This window comes from Capra hircus, chromosome 20 (genome assembly GCF_001704415.2).
Source record: "Capra hircus breed San Clemente chromosome 20, ASM170441v1, whole genome shotgun sequence".
Lineage (NCBI taxonomy): Eukaryota > Metazoa > Chordata > Mammalia > Artiodactyla > Bovidae > Capra > Capra hircus.
The window spans coordinates 13,891,155-13,914,031 of NC_030827.1; the positions used below are offsets into that span (position 1 = coordinate 13,891,155).

At 35.2% G+C, this 22,877-nt stretch overlaps 2 protein-coding genes across 6 annotated transcripts in view; one reads left to right on the plus strand and one right to left on the minus strand.

Annotated features, from left to right (window-relative positions):
- The window catches only part of SGTB (small glutamine rich tetratricopeptide repeat containing beta), a 46,576-nt gene extending 39,236 nt beyond the window's left edge, over positions 1 to 7,340 (plus strand). The window contains exons 7-11 of one of the 2 annotated variants that reach the window (XM_018065507.1): positions 3,617 to 3,743; positions 3,851 to 3,913; positions 4,591 to 4,628; positions 5,490 to 5,573; positions 6,642 to 7,340. In XM_018065507.1, the coding sequence (XP_017920996.1) occupies positions 3,617 to 3,743; positions 3,851 to 3,913; positions 4,591 to 4,628; positions 5,490 to 5,573; positions 6,642 to 6,753 (424 nt within the window). In that variant the 3' untranslated portion in view covers positions 6,754 to 7,340. Of the gene's footprint in view, positions 1 to 3,616; positions 3,756 to 3,850; positions 3,914 to 4,590; positions 4,629 to 5,489; positions 5,574 to 6,641 lie in introns of both variants that reach the window. The other variant, XM_005694628.3, reaches the window with a different exon arrangement.
- TRAPPC13 (trafficking protein particle complex 13) overlaps positions 9,988 to 22,877 on the minus strand; it is a 36,101-nt gene continuing 23,211 nt past the window's right edge. The window contains exons 8-13 of one of the 4 annotated variants that reach the window (XM_005694630.3): positions 19,586 to 19,603; positions 17,588 to 17,721; positions 16,155 to 16,353; positions 14,995 to 15,095; positions 11,759 to 11,909; positions 9,988 to 11,633 (exon numbers count right to left, since the gene is read on the minus strand). In XM_005694630.3, the coding sequence (XP_005694687.1) occupies positions 11,526 to 11,633; positions 11,759 to 11,909; positions 14,995 to 15,095; positions 16,155 to 16,353; positions 17,588 to 17,721; positions 19,586 to 19,603 (711 nt within the window). In that variant the 3' untranslated portion in view covers positions 9,988 to 11,525. The remainder of the gene's footprint in view (positions 11,634 to 11,758; positions 11,910 to 14,994; positions 15,096 to 16,154; positions 16,354 to 17,587; positions 17,722 to 19,585; positions 19,604 to 22,877) is intronic. The other 3 variants (XM_005694631.3, XM_005694632.3, XM_005694633.3) reach the window with 3 other exon arrangements.

Genomic DNA, 22,877 nt, shown 5'->3' on the forward strand with positions numbered 1-22,877 from the left:
GCTCAGCTCGTGGGATATTAGTTCCCCCACCAGGGATTGAACCCAGGCCAAGGCAGTGAAAATGTTTAGCCCTAGCCACTGGTTAACCAGGGAATTCCCAGGATTAACTTCTTTCTGAAATACTTCATTCTCTAGGCCCCTGGGACACCATGCTTCCTGGTTTTCCTTCTCCTTCACTGGATGTTCTTTTTCAGTCTCTAATGCTGCTTCTTCCTCCTCTGCCACCTCTCAATAATGATATGCTGCAGGGCTCTTTCCTCTGCTGCTGCTCTCTCTCTGTCTATATTTTTTCTCTGATTTCATCCTGTCCCATGTTTTTAAATTTCATCTGTTGTCAATACTCTGTATTAATGGATCCAAATCTGTACTTACTATGCTTTGTGGGCATCTGCAGAATGGTGAAAACCTTCAGTCACCTGATGTACAAGAGCTCAGTTGAGGTCAGATAAGGCAGTGCTCAATCTTTCTTGTTTCAGCTCTCATGCTGTACAATGAGTGTCCTTTTCACAGTCTATTTAGTGCTATATTTTTTGCATTTTTGTGTTTTTGTTTACAGTGGCTGCCCAAACATAGGCTGAAGTGTCGTCTAGTGTTTCTGTGTGCAAGGAGGCTGTAATGTGCCTCACCAAGAAAATACCTGAGTTAGATAAGCTTTGTTCAGGCATGAGTTAGTACAGTAGACTGTGAATCAATTAGATAAGTTTTCTTTAAACAGAAACACATGTAAAAACAAGTTGTGTATTGACTGGTTGATGAAAATGTTGTGACGAGAGGCTCACAGGAACATAACATTGTATTTCCCCTAGGAGCAGTTGTTCAGTGTTTGCTGATTTAGTGTTTGCAGTGTCCTTGTAGAGCATAATTACTATAGATGATAAAAACCAACTGTATATGTTTATGGAGCTCTGAAGTTATATGTCTAAACCCCATACTCATGTAACCAGCTCTTTTTCATCTCCACTTAGATTTTTTATAAGCATTTAAACTTAACGTGTCCCAAACAGAGCTCCTGTTCCCTTAAATCCTTCTCCTCTCAGTAAATATAGTGCCATTCTACCTGTCCTGAGCTTCGTTCAAAAGCCTAGGAATCATCCTTCACTCCTATTATACCTGACACATCTAACCTATCTCCTACCAATTCTAGTTTCCACGTATTTTTTGAACTCAAGCATTGATCGCTCTCTTGTTTACAGCTCTAGTCCAAATTACCATCTCTTATCTAGGCTACTGCAGTAGCCTTCTAACTCATTTCCCTGCCTTCAGTCTACTCTGTCCCCCCATGTTGATCCTCTGCAGAGAAGCCAGAGTGAGCTTTTTAAAGCATAAATCAAATTATGTCATTCTGTTGCGACCAGGATAAAATCCAGACTCCAAACCGTGGCCCCATAATCCCATAATGCTCCCTGACATCGTCTCTTCCCGCACTTTGTTCTCTGAGCTCCCGCCTCAGCCTTAGTCCTCTTCCTTAAGCATGCTAAACTTGGAGCATCTCAGGGCCGTGGCGTTCATTGCTGCTTCTGCTTAAAATGTTGCTCCTCTAATTTGCTTAGGACCGCTTTTCTTTTCATTGTTGAGTGCCCCTATGCATTCTCTTTAATAGTATATTTTTTTATTTGCATGTTTATTGCTTGTCCTCCCCGATAGAATAAAATTTTCTCAAACCCAAGAACTTTACCTTTTTCACTGAGGAATCTAAAATAGTGCCTGGTACATAGTATGACTCCAATAAACATGTATGACTTAATTGAGGATTGTGATAAAGTATCTTGCATGATTGGGAGAAAACTAATTAGGTTCTGAGATTTTTCTCTGTGATTAGGCATTATATTTTATTTAGATCAGAAGTCTATGAGGTAAGTGAGTCAAGAAAGAATTGGAGTTAATTTGTTAAAAAATAAACTTAGAAAAAATAAAACCCTCAATGCTCTCTCTATATACACCATTAGTTTTTAGTTCTGAAATAATTTTGCAGTAAATAAATCCTAACTAGGTAGAGGAAAAAATTAAATTTAGTAACTAATTCTTTGACCTGTGCCTGGGATAATGTGTTATTTGAGGCATAAGGATTGCCAGTTTTATCTATTTAAAAACTAACATGTCTTATTCAAGAGTAATTAGCTGACACCTCACAGCTTACTTTTTTTTACTTTTTATGGTAAAGTGATATTTATTGTGGTTCAGTGTCTCTGTTAAGAAGGAAGAAAGTGGGCCGTAGTGAAGGACAAATTTAGTTTGGAGTTCTTAAAGCAGTTTTAGCATCATGGAGTTACATGACCACAGAATTAGTCAGCTCACATTTTTATGGAGCTTAATCATTCATAAAGCAAATTAGTTCACATAGTAAGCTTAAAAATGCAAGGGTATATAAGATTCATTTCTAATCATTAAGTTTTTAAAAAAAATTTATTTTCAATTGAAGGATGATTGCTTTCCAGTGTTGTGCTGGTTTCTGCCACACATCAACATGGATCAGCCATAGGTATACATGTGTCCCTCCCTCTTGAACCTCCCTCCCATCTCCCAGCCCATCCAGCCCTCTCGATTGTCACAGAGCCCCGGTTTGAGTTCCCTGAACTCATATAGCAGACTCCCACTGGCTGGCTATTTTGCATATGGTAGTGTCTCTTTCCACGCCACTCTCTCCATCTGTCCCACCCTCTGCTCCCCGACCCCTGCCATCTTCACAAGCCTGCTCTCTATGCCTGTGTCTCCATCACTCCTCTGCAGATAGGTTCATAAGTACCATCTTTGTAGATTCCTTATATGTGTGTGAATATGATATGTTTTTCTCTTTCTGACTTACATCACTCTGTATAATAATTTCTTTTTAAAAAAATATTTTTATTGAAGTATAGTTGAGTTGGACACGACTTAGCAACTAAACAATAATAGTTGATTTACAACATTGTGTTAGTTTCAGGTGTACAGCAAAGTGATTCAGTTACATGTACATAAATGTTTATTTTTTGTTGTTGCTGTATTTTGGTTTTTTGTTTTGGCCATGCCACACAGCTTGCAGGATCTTAGTTCTCTGACCAGGGATTGAACCCAGGCCCTCAGCAGTGAAACCACTGGACCACTAGGGAATTCCTCATATTTATCTACTTTTTTTTTTTTTTTCAGTTTGTTTTCCCTTTCTAATCATTAAGTTCTTGATTCATGTAGGACAACCAAGGTTGGCACCAAGCAGAATGGAGAGAATCCAGACTTACAGAATCTTGGAGTTAAAAGGAAGTGACACTCCTGTGAACCATACTGTAGTTGATTCTTGAACAATGTGGGTGTTAGGAGTACTGACACTCTGCATTCAAGAATATGTGTGTAACTTACAGTCAACCGTGGTATCCACAGTTCCTCCATATCTATGGTTCCTCTGGGTCTGCAGATTTAACCAACCAGATTGTACAGTACTGTAGTATTTGCTGTTGGAAAAAATTCACATATTAGTGGGTTTTTGCTATTCAGATCCATGCTGTTCAGGGGTCAACTGTACAATGAATAAATAAAATGTAATCTGGATTCAAACTGAATACCAAGATAGACTTTTGATGACATTTGTGGTGTCCTAATGTTCTTCAGTCATACAGCTTATACTCTCAAAATGCATTCTTTTCAGGCTGGCCCTCACTGCCATGAATAAATTTCAAGAAGCAGTTACAAGTTATCAGAAGGCATTAGATCTTGACCCTGAAAATGATTCCTATAAATCAAATCTGAAAATAGCAGAACAGAAGTTAAGAGAGGTATCTAGTCCTGTAAGTTATTAATGCCAAATAAATGGAATATTTTATCATTCACAATTATCAAATTGTAGTGTTTAGAGTAATTCTCAGATGTAATTGTTTTACAGACAGGAACTGGACTGAGCTTTGACATGGCTAGCTTAATAAATAATCCAGCCTTCATTAGTATGGTGAGTATATTTCCTTTTCTGCTTTGTTGGCTCTATTTCCCATTAGAACTGTATAGTTCCAAAGTTTTTAGAAACAAGTAAGAGAGCTTTTGCGATGGCAGTGGTAGCAGTGGTGGTATGATGTTATTGCTGAGGTTTTTAACCTACTCATGTACAGTTTTGTGAAAAAGCCATGGGTGAACTTCAGGAAGCCCCTGGATTCCTTGGACTGTAGATGAAACTTTGAGTACATATAGATACATGCATTTTTCGGGAGAGAATCATATTTTTCATGAGATTGGCAAAGGGATCTGCAAATCTACAGAAGGCTAAAAACTACCCTCTTAGGTGAAAGTAACCCTAGGAAGGTATCTAGTATTTGAAGTGTGAGGATTTTGGCTATTGTGGTTTCCTAAGCTCTTTTGGCTTTATTTGTCTGATCAGTAGGAGGAAGTAAACTGCTGCCAGTATCCTTAGTTTATAGTGTTTGTAATTCTTTATTGTGCAATGTATTGTTAATACCATTTTTCCTAGTACCTCCTCTTTTTTACATTCCCACTCACTTTGTATAGCACACCAAAACTCTGTAAAATGCTAATATATACATGATCTAGCTTCTCTGCTTGAAAAAGAAACCTTTTTTAACGATCCCTAAATATTAACTGCCTTTCATGAGAGATACCATTTTTCAATTCCAGGCAGCAAGTTTAATGCAGAATCCTCAAGTTCAACAGCTGTGAGTATACAGAAAGAGTATATTACATTTCTCCTTTCCACTTGTCAGGCTCCTAATTTGAGCACATTAGCGCCAAAATGATACCTAAATGTCAGTCAATTGGAACTTAAAGTCACACTCATTTGGCCTACCCAATGTGGGTATATCTACCTGCTTTCCTTGGCTGGTATTCTGCCTGTTAAAAATATATGCCAATTCATTGAAAAAGACACATGTAGCCCAATGTCTGTTGCAGCACTATTTACAATAGCTAGGACATGGAAGCAACCTAGATGTCCATCGACATATGAATGGATGAAGAAGTTGTGGTACATATATACAATGGAATATTAGTCAGGCATAAAAAGGAATGCATTTGAGTCATTTCTAATGTTGTGGAGGTACTTGGAGCGTGTTATACAGAGTGAAGTTAGAAAGAGAAAAAAAACAAATGTTGTGTATTAACTAACACATATGTATGGAATCTAGAAAAATGGTACTGATGAACCTGTTTGCAGGGTAGCAATAGAGGCAGACATAGAGAAGAGACTTGCGGACACAGTGGAAGAAGGAGAGGGTGGGACGAACGGAGGGAACAGCGTGGAAACATAAACATTACCATATGTAAAACAGATAGCCAGTGGGAATTTGCTGTATGCTGCAAGAAGCTCAAACTTGGGTGCTCTGTGACAACCTGGAGAGATGGGATGGGGTGGGAGATGGAGGGAGGTTCAGGAGGGAGGGGACATACGTATACCCATGGCTGGTTTCATGTTGATGTATGGCAGAAGCCAACACAACATTGTAAAGCAATTATCCACCAATTAAAAATATTAAAAAAAAGAATATATACCAATTTGATTTATCTCTTGCTTCCTCTAGAATGTCAGGAATGATGACAAATGCTATTGGGGGGCCTGCTGCTGGTGTTGGGGGCCTAACTGACCTGTCTAGCCTCATTCAAGCGTAAGTTTTATTTAAAATAGAAATAGTTAAAAAAACAAAAAAGGTATTTTATGTTTACAGTTTGAGTACTTTATGTTTTACCATTTGTCTCTAAGGTAAGGGGACCAAGGCTTTCTTTTTAAATTTTTATCTTTTACTGTTATCAGTGACCTCATTAGTTATTAAATTTTAAAGTGGTTCATAAATTTAAATTTTCTGCCTGAAAGGCAGGAGTCCAGAAGATTGGATCCAAGAAAAACTTTTTTAGCAAATCAGATGACGAATATCTACTTACTGAGTTTTATGTACACCTATGTATTTAAAAATCATATATTGCATAGGATTTAGGATACTTTAATTCAAACTTCTGCAGTGCATGTCATTGCTAAAGGACCTCATTTTATCTTCTCTTTACTTGAACACATTACCTCTACCTCCATCCAAGTTGCTTAGGCTGCTGTGCTTTTTGAATCTGTGTGATGCTGTTACTGGAAATGTTATATGAAGTGACAAATATAATTTTTTGTTTGTGATCACAACTGTATAAACCCACTTGCAATATGGCATTTTTAGAGGGATCTTTAAGTGGCATGATTTTAGTGATACCTAACACTTGCAATTGGGAGGTACACACTCAGTAGTTTGGATCAAATCTCTGTCTTTCAAAAACTCAGTTCTGTTAGGTGACTTCATAAGCATTCCCAAATAGGTGTGACACCTGCCATATGAGAGACTGACTTGATCACAAGAACAAATACCTTGCATTATATTTGCACACATATAATAAAAAGCATATTCTTTTTAGCCCTTTGCTTATCTGTGGTTAAGCACTGGGTGGGGGAGGGGTGGATTTCACTCAATTCAGGAACTCACTTGTTAGCTTGGGTGTTTGATTTCTCATAAAGAACACTGCACTGTATAAATGGTATATGGAGGTGCTGGTACTCTTGAAGACAGGTCGAGTCTAAAAGTTGTTTTTATAGAAAAAGTTCCCTTTGGGTAGTATCCACATCGTTTGCAGTTCTTTTTGTGTTGGTATTGTGTGGTTGGAAGTTCCTTAATTCATACTACTTTGCCTCTTTACTACAGGGGACAGCAGTTTGCTCAGCAGATACAGCAGCAGAATCCTGAACTCATAGAGCAACTTAGAAATCACATCCGGAGCAGGTCATTCAGCAGCAGTGCTGAAGAACATTCCTGACTTGACTGGGGCCCCTCACCCAGAATGCAGTTGGTGATGGCTCTCAAGTGTCTGCTGTAGATAGTGACCAAAACAAAAACAAATCTAAAATATAAATCTGTCTAGACAATAGGTTTATCACAAACAGATAACATAACATGATTATGTTATGTTGACTTGACCATAACATGATTCCTTTGTAAGCAGGTGATCAGTAGCTTTGTTAAGTGCCAGTATAGCACTTAACTGGACATGGTTCCATTTTCAAATCTTCATTGTATTTGTATACTAGACTTAATAGCAGAGTATATTTATTGAACAGTAGGACTGTTTACTGGTTGAGTTCTCTAGCACCAAATTCCCATAAGCAAACTTTTTTGAAAGGGGAGATAACCAAGAGGAAAGGATTCTCATGCTGATTTAGGAGAAATATACTTGCCACTGAGTAGCATCTTTGGAGAGAAGAAATTCGTTACTGGGTTTAGCTTTGATAGTGCTATCAGTAGTGAAGATATGACAGGGGCCAGTACTGTCTTTAATGGTGCTTATTTTGTCGGGTGACAGAAATCTTAAGAGCTGGTGGAAAGCAGTATTCGGTGTTGTTTAGATGCTGTGAATGTATAGAAAGTGAATGTAGGGTGCTCAGGTTTTTTGCATAGGTCTTAACTAATCTTGCCTACAGTTTGGTATAGATAACATTAGCATGGCCACTTATGCTAAGTACATAATAAAATACATTTAGAAATCCTTAATAATATTGGTTAGGTGAGTTGTATAACTATTCAATTTCACTAGCACAATTTCTCTAGTGACCTTACCATGGAAACTTTCAAATATATCTACATTTAAATAAACCAATAGCTTGGCCCTTAAGGATTTCCTAAGTGGCATTTAATTATGTGCCTGCAGACACTGATTTTTTGAACTCGTAATTATTTGATGGGTTACAAAAAGTATCTGTCATTAACACTTCTTGTTCATGTTCATCCTCTGCTATAATTTGGCTTGGCATGTCACTTTTATGTTTCTTAATTTGATGCAGCTTAAATGTAACAGGGGACTTGAAATATTGTATTGAAATTAGAATACATATTAGTGAAGAGAAGTGGCATTAAGTGTTGGAATGGCTTTAACTAGAGTGATGGATGAGATTGTTCTAATTCCAGCTGGAATTTCTTTGGTTTGTTAATGATAAAATTGGTAAAGCTGGTGGACACATAATGAATTTCACAAGTGTTGTGAAAGAAAACTGAAACAGTAATACAAAATTAAATCAGTACTACTGCTGACTGATTTAATTATTACTATAACTTCATCTCAAAAGGCTAATTATTTGATATCTTAAAATTTAAAAACCAACTTTCCCTTCTTTCCCTTTGTTGGATTAGAACAGTTCGATAATTTCATTATAATAATCACCTTGGAATTCGTTCAAAATCCAGATTCAGGGGCATACTTTTCAACTTTATCCGGTCCTGTAATAAGGTCTGGGAATCACCATTCCACACAGCACAACAAGTGGTTCTGATGTAGATCCCAAGGGCTCTAATTTAAACACTAGGTTAGAGATTTCTCCTCTTTTAGGTCAGCAAATATCTAAAATGCCTGAGCTCAGGATACAAGGAAGAGCTACATGAACCTACAGTTCTTTTCCAGAGAAAAGTAGGACATAAGTCTAAGATAAGCCTTCTGAATTGTCTCCTATATTGCACTTAAATCAACTTGGGTGGTGATGTGGTTAAGATGCCATACTTCCAAAGATTCTGCCAGCCTATGGTGTGGGCAAAAAAAAAAAAAAAAAAAAAGTCAATTCTTGCTGATGTTGCATAAGAAAAGGTTCCTAGCATAATTATCTTGAAAGCATTACAGATGCTTTCAAATTGGTAAAACTGGTAAGCCTCTGAGTAGGAAAATAAAGAGAATATGAATCAACAGTATCAGAAATGAAAGAAGGGATATCACTGCAGACCATGCAGACATTAGAAAGAGAACTAGAAAATACTGTGATCAATTGTAGGTCCATATCCATGGAACAGATACATTCTTTATAAGATACAAACTACCATAACTCACTGAAGAAATAAGGTACCTCCAGAAAAGAAAACCACAGGCCCAATTTCAATGGTGAATTCTACCAAACACTTAATATTGAATCTACACAATTTCTTCCAGCAGAAGAGGAAACACTTCCCAACTTCATTTTATTTTGCCAACTTTGATACCAAAATCAAAGACATTATAAGCAAAAATACTTTAAAACAATGTCTTTACTAATATCTGTAAAGTAGCCATTCTTTTTATATGAAGTAATGTGAATTGGTGTATTACTTCCATTTCATTTTTCTAGTTTGTTTCTTTTCTAATGTATCTCCCATAACACATCTAGATAATCTATCCACTTACCTGGATTTCCATTCTGTTCAAGCCACTTTTGCTTTTTAAGTACTTTCATCACTTTGAAATTACTCCATTGCACGCTATTTCAAGAAGGTTTTGTGTAGCTGTATTGTGTTAGCTACTCTTAAAATTATAAAGAAGGCCCCAAATGTTATTGTGCTTGTCTGAAACAAGAAGCCGTTAAAATAAATCTTTATATACATTCTACTTAGGAATGATTGGTTTCCATTAACCATTTTTCATTATAGTAGCTGTAATTGTTATGATGCTATGTAAAATTTTTTATTGTTGTTCAGTCGGTGTGTCTGACTCTTTGTGAACCCATGGACTTCAACACGCCAGATTCCTCTGTCCTTCACTGTCTCCTGGAGTTTGCTCAACTTCATGTCCATTGAGTTGGTGATGCCATCTCATCCTTTGCTGCCCCTTTCGCCTTTTGCCTTCAATCTTTCCCAGCATCAGGGTCTTTTCCATTGTAAATGTAAAATTTACAATGTCCTTTGTATGCAAATGACATTTCTACTTAATGTACCAAATTGGTTATCTAATTTTTATAATATGGTTTAAACAGATCCTTTCTAAGATGACACTATGTAACCTTTCCTTAAGAAGGAACAATATGTGTCTAGGTTGTGGCTTATAAAAAAGGGAGTCTTTGTAACTAAGTCAAATTGTATAGCAGAATCCCAAGTGACCATCATGTTACTTTTAAAATTTGAATGGAGTCAAACAGAAGGTTCAGTCATGAGAAGACACCTTGAAAGCTACTGAAGTATCCAGTGCAGGGGCTATAAAGTCTTATTTCATCATTTAATCAATTGTACTCATTTTGGAGAAAAGACTGTCTTTGGACAAAGATAATTTTACACTGCTTGCACTTTATTTTGCACGGATGTTTCATTAATTACCTCTTCAATTTAAGGGCAAATCTCATTCTGAATACAGCTTTCATTTTGGATCAAACAATTTGTCATGGCAATAAATAATTATGCATTTAAGAAGAACCGATTTTTGTATTTGACTTAATGCATTTACATTTAAGCAGTTATATACACATGCTTGAATTTCAACTTAAGTTTTTATTTAACAGCATTAGTTTTTGTTTTGTTTCAAAGTACTGAAACTTTTATTACATCCATATCGAAAAGTTGTTTATAGTCTTAATCTCCTCACTGTTTTGTATATGACATAAGTAAATTAATGTGATTATATCCAGAAACAGTTTTGTAATAATAATACATGATGTAGAGTTCAAAATCAAGTATCAGAAGCTGGAAATCCTTTAAGTATGCCTTTAAAAAAAGTAGTTTATTTTTCAATGGGAATAAAACAGGACTTTCTTGGCTTCAGTTCAGTTCAGTTCAGTTCAGTCTTAGAAAATGATGAGGCTTCTTAGCTTAGAGTTATCTGAGTAATTGACAGTTTAAGAAATAAAACCAATTCTTATCTGCATTTAGTAACTGAAAGTTAGACGTTTGTGTTTGTATGCACACAAAAATACAGATGTCAATATAATTTTGAAAACAACTAGAAAAATTCATACCGTGTTAGCAAATACAAGATTATGTGAGGACCACCACAGTTGTTTTAAACTTTTTTTGTTGACTGAGGAAACAGCTGGTGTTAACGAAAATACTCCTATATAAAGGATGATGAGAATTCTACAGTTTTAAGAAACCACTGTATCTTTGAGATCAAGGTCAGCAAGCTATGGCCTGCAGGTCAGGTCTGGCCAGCTGCTTGTTTTTGTAAATGCTGTGGGACAATTTTTGCCTAAAGTGAAAGTCGCTCGGTTGTTTCCGACCCTTTGCAACCTCATGGACTGTAGCCTGCCAGGCCCCTCTGTCCATTGAATTCTCCAGGAAAGAATATGGGAGTGGGTAGCCATTCCCTTCTCCAGGGGAATCTTCTTGACCCAGGGATTGAACCTGGGTCGCCTCCACTGCAGGCAGATTCTTTCCTGTCTAAGTCACTAGAGCCTACCGGCTGCTTTTGTATTACAACCGCAGAGTAATTTCAGCAGAAACCTCGTGGCCTGCAAGGTCTAACATATGCAGTATCTGGCCCTTTGCATTAAAAGTTTACTGACCGTTGTTCAAGATACCTGCTAGGGACACATGGCCTCAAATATAGCTTTTGGAGAACAAAGTCCAATTGTCATTTAAAGTGAAACAAAATCACATGTGCAGAAAATATACAAATGTTCCTTTGGAATATAATTTACAAGATAAAATCAGTAGATGGTTCTTTTCAAAACAAATATTTAATATTTTAACTTTTATAGGAAAGAAATTTAAATAACATACTTATTTTTACTGTTGATCATTTTACAAAGGTGACAAAAATACAGAAAATTCTGGGCAACTCAGTGAAAAGTGTAACACTGGACATTTTCTTCAGCTTTCCACTTTAATAGCCGAAGATACCACACAGACTTGTGCGATGTCATCGTATTCATATGTTCTCTTTAAGAATGTGTCTGTTAGTCTTAAGCCGGAGACGCTCTATTGAGAGAAAAACACAGACCCAAGTTTTCATTCATTGGTAATGACCAGAGAAAGAATGGATATAATAAATGACTATGGGTTAATAGCCTCTAAATACTGAAATTACTGAAAAGATAGCATACTTGCAGTCCTTGCACTGAAGACAGTAGTGTGAGGGCAAGGCAGAGAGAGGAACTTGGATGGAGCTTTCCAAGTTGTCTTCCTGAAATGCCACACCAGTGGATAGAATTGGTATTGCACATTTCCAAAACAAGATCCATCGTTCTTTCACTGCTGGAGGAATCAGAAAAATAGGAATAAATCTTGTTCCTTTCACAAAGAGATACTGCAATATTTCTAAATCACACTTTGAAAACAAGATCCATCATTCTTTCACTGCTGGAGGAATCAGAAAAACAGGAATAAATCTTGTTCTTTTCACAAAGGGATACTGCAGTGTTTCTAAATCACTATTTCTTTTCATGGTATCCAGCTGCAAACCAGGAACAGAAATGAAAATCTGTCATATCATTTTATTTCACTTAAGACAGAATCAGGAAAATGAAAGGACACGGTTTTGCTCTGGAGTTTACAGTGGCACTTAGACTAATCTGCCTATCTGGATGTAGGCCTTCTGGTTCTGTTATTGAACACTGGCTCTGATGCTGATCTGTTAAAAAGAGTTTTGCCGTTTCTCTGGGAGACTTCCAGACATCTGTGTCTAATCTTGTTGCTATGTAGCCTTCCTATTTCTGTTAGATACTCTGTGGGAAAGAATGAAAACCTGAGGCTGGTCCAGTGCTTTTTCTATGTAATCTATGTTCCTTTACCACGCGGTGTGTGCTCAGTCGCTTCAGCTGCGTCCGACTCTCTGTGACCCTATAGACTGTAGCCTGCCAAGCTTCTCTGTCCATGGGATTCTCCAGGCAAAAATACTGGAGTGGGTCGCTGTGCCCTCCTCCAGGAGATCTTCCCAACATAGGGATCAAATCCGTGTCTCCTGCACTGCAGGCAGATTCTTTACCCACGGAGTCACCTGGGAAGCCCTTACCACGCAGATAACATAGCAAATGACTGGCAAGATTTACAAGTAAAACTATTCAGGTATTCACTTGACATGAAAAAGACTACTTACTTCTCCTTATAATTGATAACACCAGTTCAATTAAACTTATTAACTTAATAAAACACTTTTAGTGAAAGTGTGTGCATTGTTTTTAAAACAAAAACAAAACTGAAAGTTTCATAATGAAAAATGGTCTGCTACTCTACCACCACGCTTGACTTACTTTCAACTCTTTAAGCTCTTTTTCTCTCCTTAGTTGGCTCCACATTTTAAAATACTCATTTAAAATTTAAATTTAAACTTGAATTTTAGATGTATTGATTTAATGATATTTAGCTTTTATATGTCTCTGTCTCCCCTCTAAAATTTGAAATGTTCACTGTGTGCCACAGACCAGTTTAGGTGCAATACATGAATTTCTTCATTACATTTCACAAAAATTCAGTAAGAGCAGATTCCAGGTCTGTGTCTGTGTGTGTTGTGGGTTGGTAGTAATCCCATTTTTATAGATGAAGAAACTGAAGATCTAAGAAATAAGTGCTTTTTAGAAGTGCTTTTAGAAAACTTATTTGAATTACCAAAAGGTAAAGTGAATACTCAAACTGTTATTTCTTTATTTATTACAGCACTTTGTCATTTGGTGAATAACTGATTTTTTATAACTCAAAAAACACAAAACAAATAATCCAAAAGCAGACCCATAAAGGGTATATGTAGCACAAAGTCTTTATCCTGTGTTTTTTACTGAGCTCTTATGATATGGCAGGCACTACACTTATGATGCTGGTAAGACATGATCTCTTCTCTTAAAGTATTTGCAATCCAATACAGAAGAGACTAGTGATTAATTATAGGAATATATCAGTATCACAAAAAAACTATATTACAATTTGCTATGATTATGTGTGAGAAGGTCTAGGAAGTATCACAGGGTAAGTAGGTATTCTGTAATTTTGAAGGATAAATGCTTATCTTCCTAATACCATAAAGGTGTAAGGGATATAGAATTAAAAAGGATTCAATTCTTACATGATAGTCCATTATACACATCTGTGTCTCTTTCCCTGTCTTGCATACAGGGTCGTCATTGCCATCTTCCTAAATTCCATATATATGTGTTAGTATACTGTATTGGTGTTTTTCTTTCTGGCTTACTTCACTCTGTATAATCGGCTCCAGTTTCGTCCATCTCATCAGAACTGATTCAAATGAATTCTTTTTTACGGCTGAGTAATACTCCATTGTGTATATGTACCACAGCTTTCTTATCCATTCAAATTGAATCGCCAGTCTATATCTGATGCAGGATACAGCATGCTTGGAGCTGGTGCATGGGGATGACCCAGAGAGATGTTATGGGGAGGGAGGTGGGAGGGGGGTTCATGTTTGGGAACGCATGTAAGAATTAAAGATTTTAAAATTTAAAAAATAAAAAAAATTAAAAAAAAAAAAGAATTAAAAAGGATTATATATTCAGACTATGATGATTTGGATTCATTACTGTGATATTATCAAAATGCCCTAATGGCAACCCACTCCAGTATTCTTGCCTGGAGAAGCCCATGGACAGAAGAGCCTGGTGGGCTAAGGTCCACAGGGCTGCAAAGAGTCGGACACAACTGAAATGACTTAGCACCAAACAGTACTCCAAGGAGCAGCAAAGTGATAGGACTGGGATTTAATCCTAGGTTTTTCTGGCCTCAAAACTCTATGCTCTTTGCTTCTCAATAGCTAGATTATACTCTATTATCAAAGTCCTATTTTCCAGACTATGGCTATCCCTTATATTAAATTCATAACTACTTTTTAGTTTCTTAATACTAAAGATACAGCTTAGGTATAAATATGGCCCAGGAAAATCTATCTTATTACAGTCAATCTATAATGTATTATTCCATAAGAACCTACTAGTTCATGTTTAGTACTCTGAAGTGTGAAAGAGTGTTAACAATGAAATGAACACGGACCTTGAAGTCAAATACACTGGTTTCAAACTCTGATCCCATCTTTTCTAGCTCTCTGAGACTGAATAAGCCACAAGCTCTGAGTTACCTTGCTCTTGCAAAGAATGTGAATAATTAATACCTATCTCACAGGTACAGAAATAAAATATTAAAAAGTGCCTAATAGAGTAGGACCTCTAAAATATGTCATACTAGCTACCAGATGAAGAACTTTATAGTATTCAATGGCAACATCAGAGAAGACTATATGGCAAGAGGAAACTTACAAGGAGATAGCATATTTAAAAGCTTCAAAAAGTCTCTCTTAGGTAAAAAAGAAAGGATATCCATCCACAAATATTGGCATTACCTGCAGTTCGTTATTTTACAAGTAATATGAAAAGGTTCTTCAAGGTTTACAGTATCTGGGATTGCCTCCAAAGACAACCTAACATCTCCATAACCTGGAGCCTATGAGAAAATGAAATATCAGTTAATATACATCTATTGTAAAAACCTTGCCATTTTAAAAGAGGACCACAGTCCTACTGTTATCCATTCTAACTTCTTTTGCTGCTCCTATTTGTAAAATAGTACTAGAGACCCTGACTGTTTTTGTTATAATTACTCCATGTCTAGTAAAGCTGAAATGAGTCTCACAGGCAAATAGTAAAGCAATTTCAGGGGGTCTGATCTTAAGGGGAAGCTTCCAAAGACACTTACTGTAGCTTATAGAAACATAACTCTGCATAGGTAGGGTTATTGCCTAAACAGGTAGAGGAAGACACTGAAATAACTGGAAGACACTGAGGAAGCAAATCCTGTCTGTTTCACAAGATACACTGATATGGACAGACAGTAGAATCAAAATGCCATGACAGGGTGATAGCTAACGGCTATGTTTTAAACTAGGCCCAGTGGTAATCTCTCTCTCTCTCTTCAATTTTTACCTCAAACAGTAAATTTTAGAACTTATCTCAGCAGGTAATATTCAGTATAAATAGAGGACTCTGTAGCATATTTTCACTAGCACACACAAAAAAAGAAGGCTGGTCGCTATCCATACTCTCAGAGTAGATATTAGATAAAATATCCAACCAGTGTTTACAAGATAATTTGAGTGGGACTCACATGAGTTTCAGATGACTGACATTTTAAACATCTTAAAAAAAAAGAATGAACTAAGTAGGTAAATACAGTATAAATCCAAGAGTTCCAAAAATTGCAAAAAGAAAGAGATAACTCTAATACAGTGGAAGGCAGATAACAATGAGCATGAATTACCATAGGAGGAAACAACTGATATAGTTATTTTAATTTCTTTGGTAAGTAAAAAAGGTATCAGTGAAATTATTAGGTATTAGGTATTATTAGGTATCAGTGAAATTATTTGTTTTTTATTCTCTGGTAATATTAATGCATTTTATAGTGCTCTGATTTTTAGTGACAGACCTACGGAAATTTAACTTGTTCTAACTATCTGAATCCCCAACATACCAAAATCCCCATCAATGTGTTTTCTAGACTCACCATTCTTTGAAGTTGGCTGGTCTGTAACCTTCCCCTTTCACCTAGATTTGTTTTCCATACTATATCCAATTTTCCAATTACCGTTACTCCCTTAATGATGCCTGCTTTTTCTGCAAACTCCTTCTTGGGTTTTAAGCAGTATAAGTACTGGCGTGTATCCATCGGCTGCAAATATGCTCTTGACCCAAATGTAGTTACACTGAGGGGTGAAGACAGAGATGGAAAAAATTCTCTACACTCTTTTAAAAGAAAAACCATAGCTGTGATTGTTCCTTTGGATAGGACCTGAATGATCTACCATCCAAAGATCTAGAATACAACAGGTCAGTGGTTTCAATACAAATGAAAAGAACTTGAACTGAGAAGACTTATTTTTCTTTATTTTTTTTCAATTGATTAGGAAAATCTTCAGATTCTTTATAATAGAATGCAATATATTATCTAAAGTATTGGACGTATATCAATTAGCTGAAAAAATGCAATAGAAATCAGAACCTTAAGTATCCTGTCCCTTTTCTCTAAAATTATAAACGAAAATAAAGAAACATACCATTCTAAACTAAGGAATCATTTTCAAAATGAATAAAAGGATCAGGCAAAGAGGGGAAAAATATTGTTTTCCTCTGTGGGGGTATGAGAGGCTACAAACTTTACTGTATTCTAACATAATAAAAGTAAAATTTCCATTCTTGGTTAATAAAATCAGATATTTCTCCAGCTATTACCTTCTTATATACATTAATGTTGATCTTACATTTATTCTTCTTTTTACAAATTACTCATAGATGTTTATTTCATTTTTGTAAAAATAATTAAATCATCTATTCCTATGCTTGCTCCTTTTGATGTTGAGGGGATACATCATCTTGAAACTTACTGCTCACTCTAACTTCTCCATCATTCCTTCCCATGCCTCAGTTTTATCCTTTGCAGGATAAAGGATGAAATGGTCCATATTTATCTCACTGAGTTACTATGAAAATTCAAATAAGTGCTCCAGGTACAAATGGTGAAGATCTTATTTTTATGTGAAGGGAGAGCTTGATGGACCCTGAGAGACTTTAAGGGCAGTGAAATTATTTTAGAAGGTAAAGTCATGATGGCTATGTCATTACATTTGTCAAAACTCATAGAATGCACGACACAAAAAGTGAACACGAATGTAAACTGGATTTTAGTTAATAATAAGTATCAATATTGCTTCACTGATAGTAAAAAATGCACCAAGTTAAAATGTAAACAATATGGGACCCTGTAAGTGGGGAGGGCACATGAGAATACTGCTCTTTCTGATAAATTTTTCTGTAAACTTAAAAATTCTCTTATAAAGTAGAGTCTATTAATTAAAAAAATCATAAATCACCCAAGAGAAACAATGATACAAAAGTTCATGTTTTTTAAATAAAAACAAACAGTTCACAATTCATATTTACCATTCTCCAGCTTGGTTGACTGAATTTAATTCTGCTACATTGTACATTATAGATGGCTCCAATGAAACTTTCTCCATAAACATGGGTGAGGTTGTAATATTCTGAATCTGGGCTTCAAGAAATACTTCATCAGTCTGAAAAAAAAAAATCCACCAAAGTATGATGGTGTTTAAAGTATTTACCTCAACAACAATATCTGATTTATTTGAAGAAAAAACATTAACCATAAATGTGATTAGTTCATGCCTGCAAATCAAAGTTATCATAATTAATGCAAGAAAAGAAATCTTTATCCTAACATAATTAACAGGGGCAAAGTCAAGTGTTAGTCAACTGATAAGTTATCAAACAATGGATGGGGGATAACTATAATATTTTTTGTACTGACATCCAAAAATGTTTAACTGGAATTTCATTCACATATATCTTAAATTTTCTGGTAAGTTATTAAAATGTGAAAATGCAATCTAGGATAATGAATACACTTGTGCACTTAGCATTTCAGAAATGTGTTAAGATAATTAGGTCTTTGTTATACTATTCAGCATAATTTTTAACTTAATTTTCATTATTATTTCAAATTAAGATAGTACAGTGAACAATCTATTTTATAATCTTATAGGATTTAACTTATAAAGCAATTATTTTAGTGTTCATTAGTGATTTCCCAGTTTATTGTTAAGTATATATTTAGGGAAAAAAAAAGTGAGTTATACTTGAAATCTTTGAGTTTTTAAATCAAAGAAAAGGTACTTTGTAGTCTTATTGACAGATACAGCAGTATTTCAGTCATGGGGTAATTTACATATGTACTTTAACATAATTTTTAAAATTCCCTAATTATGCTAAACATTATTCCTTTTATGCTATTTTGTTATTTTGGGGGGTATATAATTGCAGGATAATAGACAACTTGCCTCTTTTTTGATACAAACTTATATATAAAATGGTATACTAAGGATATTCTAGAATTACTTTATTCAAAAGTTTCATAGTAATATATATACAGAAGTAAAACAAACTAAACTATGACCAAAAAATGTTGGCATTTAGCTTTTTTAACACTAAATCCAGAAAAATGGAAATTATTTGCAAAATCATAATGATGAATTTATTATGTAATGTATTATTATCTAAAAACAGATTCTTTTGTCCTAGGTACATGTGCCCTAATAAAATAGAAATACAATGATTTATCAGTTTAAAAGGTACACATTCAAAGGCCTTTTGTTATTTTTTTCTCAAAAAAACAAAAAGTAAATATATCCCATCAATCCATTGCTTAAAAAAAAATAACCATAGACCCACATTTCAAATTTAAAAATTCAATTTCTGCACAAGTTTAGAAGAGCTTAGATAAAATGAAAGGAAAAACAAGCAGCATAATGGAAAATTAAGTTAGTTTGAACAGTTAGTATAAAGTTACTTGACATTAAAAAAATTAAGAAATCAGTGCTAAGGCAGTTGTTTTTATTGTGTATATAATATGTTATAAGCAAATGTTGCTTAAATAGAAATTTGAAAATATGATTTTAACCAACTTGGGAAAATTTAATTTTCTTCAGTTTACTGTTAAAGGGCCATCTTTACCTAACCCAGAATTAAGACTAAAACCACTGTGCATTTGAAGATGAATTTCAACTACACAGTTCATTCAAAGATGTGAAGGATCACAGACTATTTTATGTTAAGATGTTGAAAATTCAAAGGCTATTTAAACAAGGCTAACAAGGCCTCTTTTAAAAAATATCTACAGAAAACACACTAAAATAAGAATTGTTTCAATATGACAATTTAATCTTTGATGTATATTTTCTCATATAATAAGACAATATAATATAAAAAGTACAAATTATATACATATTTTCAAAGTCACATAAGTATATTCACAACTAACTTTGTTTTTCCACTATGTTTTGTATGGAGAGATTAATTAGGCAAAGTCAAAAAGTGGTAAGTAAGAAAAGCATATAAATTTATAATAAAAAATCAAATTACCACAGAACTGAGGTCACTCTAATGGAAAAATAAAAAGAAAAATTAGAAAAATCAGATTAAATGTTAAAGGAAAAGAATAACTTTAAAATAAAATGCATTTCTGCATTTTTTAATTTACTAAACAAGACAGCATTAGTAAAACAAGGACATAAACAGAAAGTAACACAAAGAAATATGACAAATCATTTTTCTAAAAAGGTGAAACTGCTAAGGCTAAATGAATAGAGAAGACTGCAGGTGAATACTTAAACAGGAGCAAATATTCAAGGGCATATTTTCAGGAGGAGAGGCATATCCCATGCCTTTCTAATTCTTTAAATTCTTACCACTTTGTAATTCTTCATAGATTACTTAGTATGGGTATACAAATATCTGCCACATTCAGGACAGATACTGTATAGCTTCTTCTAAATTTATCTAATAATGGGATCTTACAGTTCAGGGAATGCTGAACTAGACCACTTCAAACAACTGAAAGTTAACAGATTTCACAGTTTGTCTTCTTTTCATATATATATATATATATATATATATATATATATATATAGCTAAAGTTGGAGAAGGCGATGGCACCCTACTCCAGTACTCTTGCTTGGAAAATTCCATGGGCGGAGGAGCCTGGTAGGCTGCAGTCCATGGGGTTGCTAAAAGTCAGACATGACTGAGCGACCTCACTCGCACTTTTCACTTTCCTGCATTGGAGAAGGAAATGGCAACCCACTCCAGTGTTCTTGCCTGGAGAGTCCCAGGGACGGGCAAGCCTGGTGGGCTGCTGTCTATGGGGTCGCACAGAGTTGGACACGACTGAAGCGACTTAGCAGCAGCAGCAGCTAAAGCTAATTATTTCCCACAGGCGTCGGCTCTTTCATCAAACATCAAGCTGGAAATCATTTTTCACCTATGTTCCCAGAGTAAAAGTACACTTCATGATCAGGGTGGGTGGGAGTGCTTACACTGTGATATCAAGTCATATCAACCACTAAGTCACTTCAGTCATGTCTGACTCTTTGTGATCCCATGGATTGTAGCCCACCAGGCTCCTCTATCCATGAGATTTTCCAGGCAAGAATACTGGAATGGGTTGCCATTTCCTTCTCCAGAGGATCTTCCCCACCCAGGTGATGAACCTGGGCCTCCCGCACTGCAGGCAGACTCTACCGTCTGAGCCACCAGGGAAGCACTGTTATGTCTCCTCCACTAAATCTAAGTGCTATGAGGATAGGGAAGATGTTCAGTTTACATTTATTTCTCTTCAGTACCTGGCACAGAACACTGTGCTCAGCAGGTGACCAAAAGGTTTGAAGCCTAGCTTCTTATGTCATTTTTTTTCTCCTAGCAAAGCTTTATTAAACTTGTTTTCCTTTTGGTGATTCACACAGTATTTTTAGATGCAGCATAAAAAAACATGTTTGCAACAAATGTGGGGCTAACAATAGTTGTCAGGTAAGGTCTATGGAATAGTGTAATAAACTATTGAAACTAGTGTGCTTAACTAACTCCCAAATTTCCTAGTTGGGGTTAATAGAATCTGCTTTATGCCACAGGCAGGACAGTATTAGTTTGCCTAATAGGTAGCACCAAATATGTTAGAAAGATCCTAAATGCTATTTGCTCACTCCTCATTTTTAAAGAAATGTCTCTTTCAAAAGTTTCGAATTTTATGAAAATTTTTTAGCTGAAGTTTGTTGGCAAAGTCTACATTAAAGATTATGTCTATATTTAATGTTAATTGAAAAAGCAAAATTGTTACTATGACTATAAGAACAGAATATTATATATAAATGAGTAAAGACTGAAAGAGAAAACTGGTTAATGAAGAACCAATTACTTTTTGCTGTGGTAAAATTGTGGGTTTCTTCCTTTCTTCTTGGGGAGTATGTTACTTTTATGTTATTTATGGAATTATTAGCAATTTAAAAAAATTTGCAATTCACCCTTAATATTGGTGTGATAAAACTAGACAAGTACCCTCATGTACCACCATATTTCAAGAAAGAAAACTTAAGAGTAATTTAGTATGTGCTTTCCTAGGAGTCAATTACAGGAAAAAAAGACTCACCTACATATTTGTTTTTAATTTTCCAAACTATTTTTTCTAATAGAATAACTACCAGTCTCCTCTCATACTATTAATGAAATCTTTCCCAGCAAAATAATAAATTAAGACTATTTAAGTACATATATTACTAATAACAAATAAAGGGAGAACAAATATGTATTATCCCAATTCTCCTGTCCCTCCACACAAAGAAACATCAACTCTTTAAATATCTAGTAATCTCCTTGATGAGACTGAGTCCTCCCATCAAATAGTGGTATGTATACTCTTCACTACATACTCGATGTTCCCCTTGCACCTCTGCTTGGAATGCCTTCACTGCTCTGACACTACACTTCCGGCACCTATTCCTTCTAGACTCTGAGGAGTTCTCTTTCTTTACCATGAAGCTTTCTTAGACTACTCCAGAATCTCATTCCCAGAGTTCCTGTAGCACATTTTTTTGTACCAGTCTCTCTAGTCTCACTATATACTATACTAGTAACTTTATTTTATGCACTTTTTTCTTTTCTCCTGATAGGTTTTTACTTCAAGGTTAGGTTCCTTATCTTAGATGTTTTAGTATGCCCAGTTGTAGCACAAACTTCATAGTGAATAAAAACTCTAAGATGCTGATGGTAAAAATAATATTGTCAAATTTGACATGTGACTACAAATTTCTTATCACCTGGTTTTGGAGTAACAGACATAATCTGCATTTCAAAATGATCTGAAACATGATTTTTCGGGGGTAAGAGGCCCATTAGGAAATCTGTTTTTTCTGGAATTCTAGGTACCAGGATAAAACAGAATTTTGTAAAAGAAATTCAAGCAGTAAAACCCTTTCCTTATGACAAATTCTATTCTATATCTTTTGTTAGAACAGAAGACAATCTTCTATTCTAGAAGTTACTCCTTTCTATATTTTTGCCAAATTTGTTTCTCCTATGGAGAAGTTAAAATCATTCACTAAACTAAGCAATCTCACACTGACTTTTCAGGACAAAGAATTTAATGTATTGAGTTCTACTTAATATTCTTCTATATAAATATTAAATATTTTTTGCAGGTTTAGATCTACTGCTTCAATTTTTACAATATTACAACCACATTTATAAATATTTAACAGATTGCTAATGTTTTTAGACAGGAACAACAACTATTCAATGGAAGCACAGGGTCATCATTTAATGAAAGGAGGTGAAAGCCTCAAAGTTAATGAGAATAAAAAGCAAGGCATATTGATTCCATGTA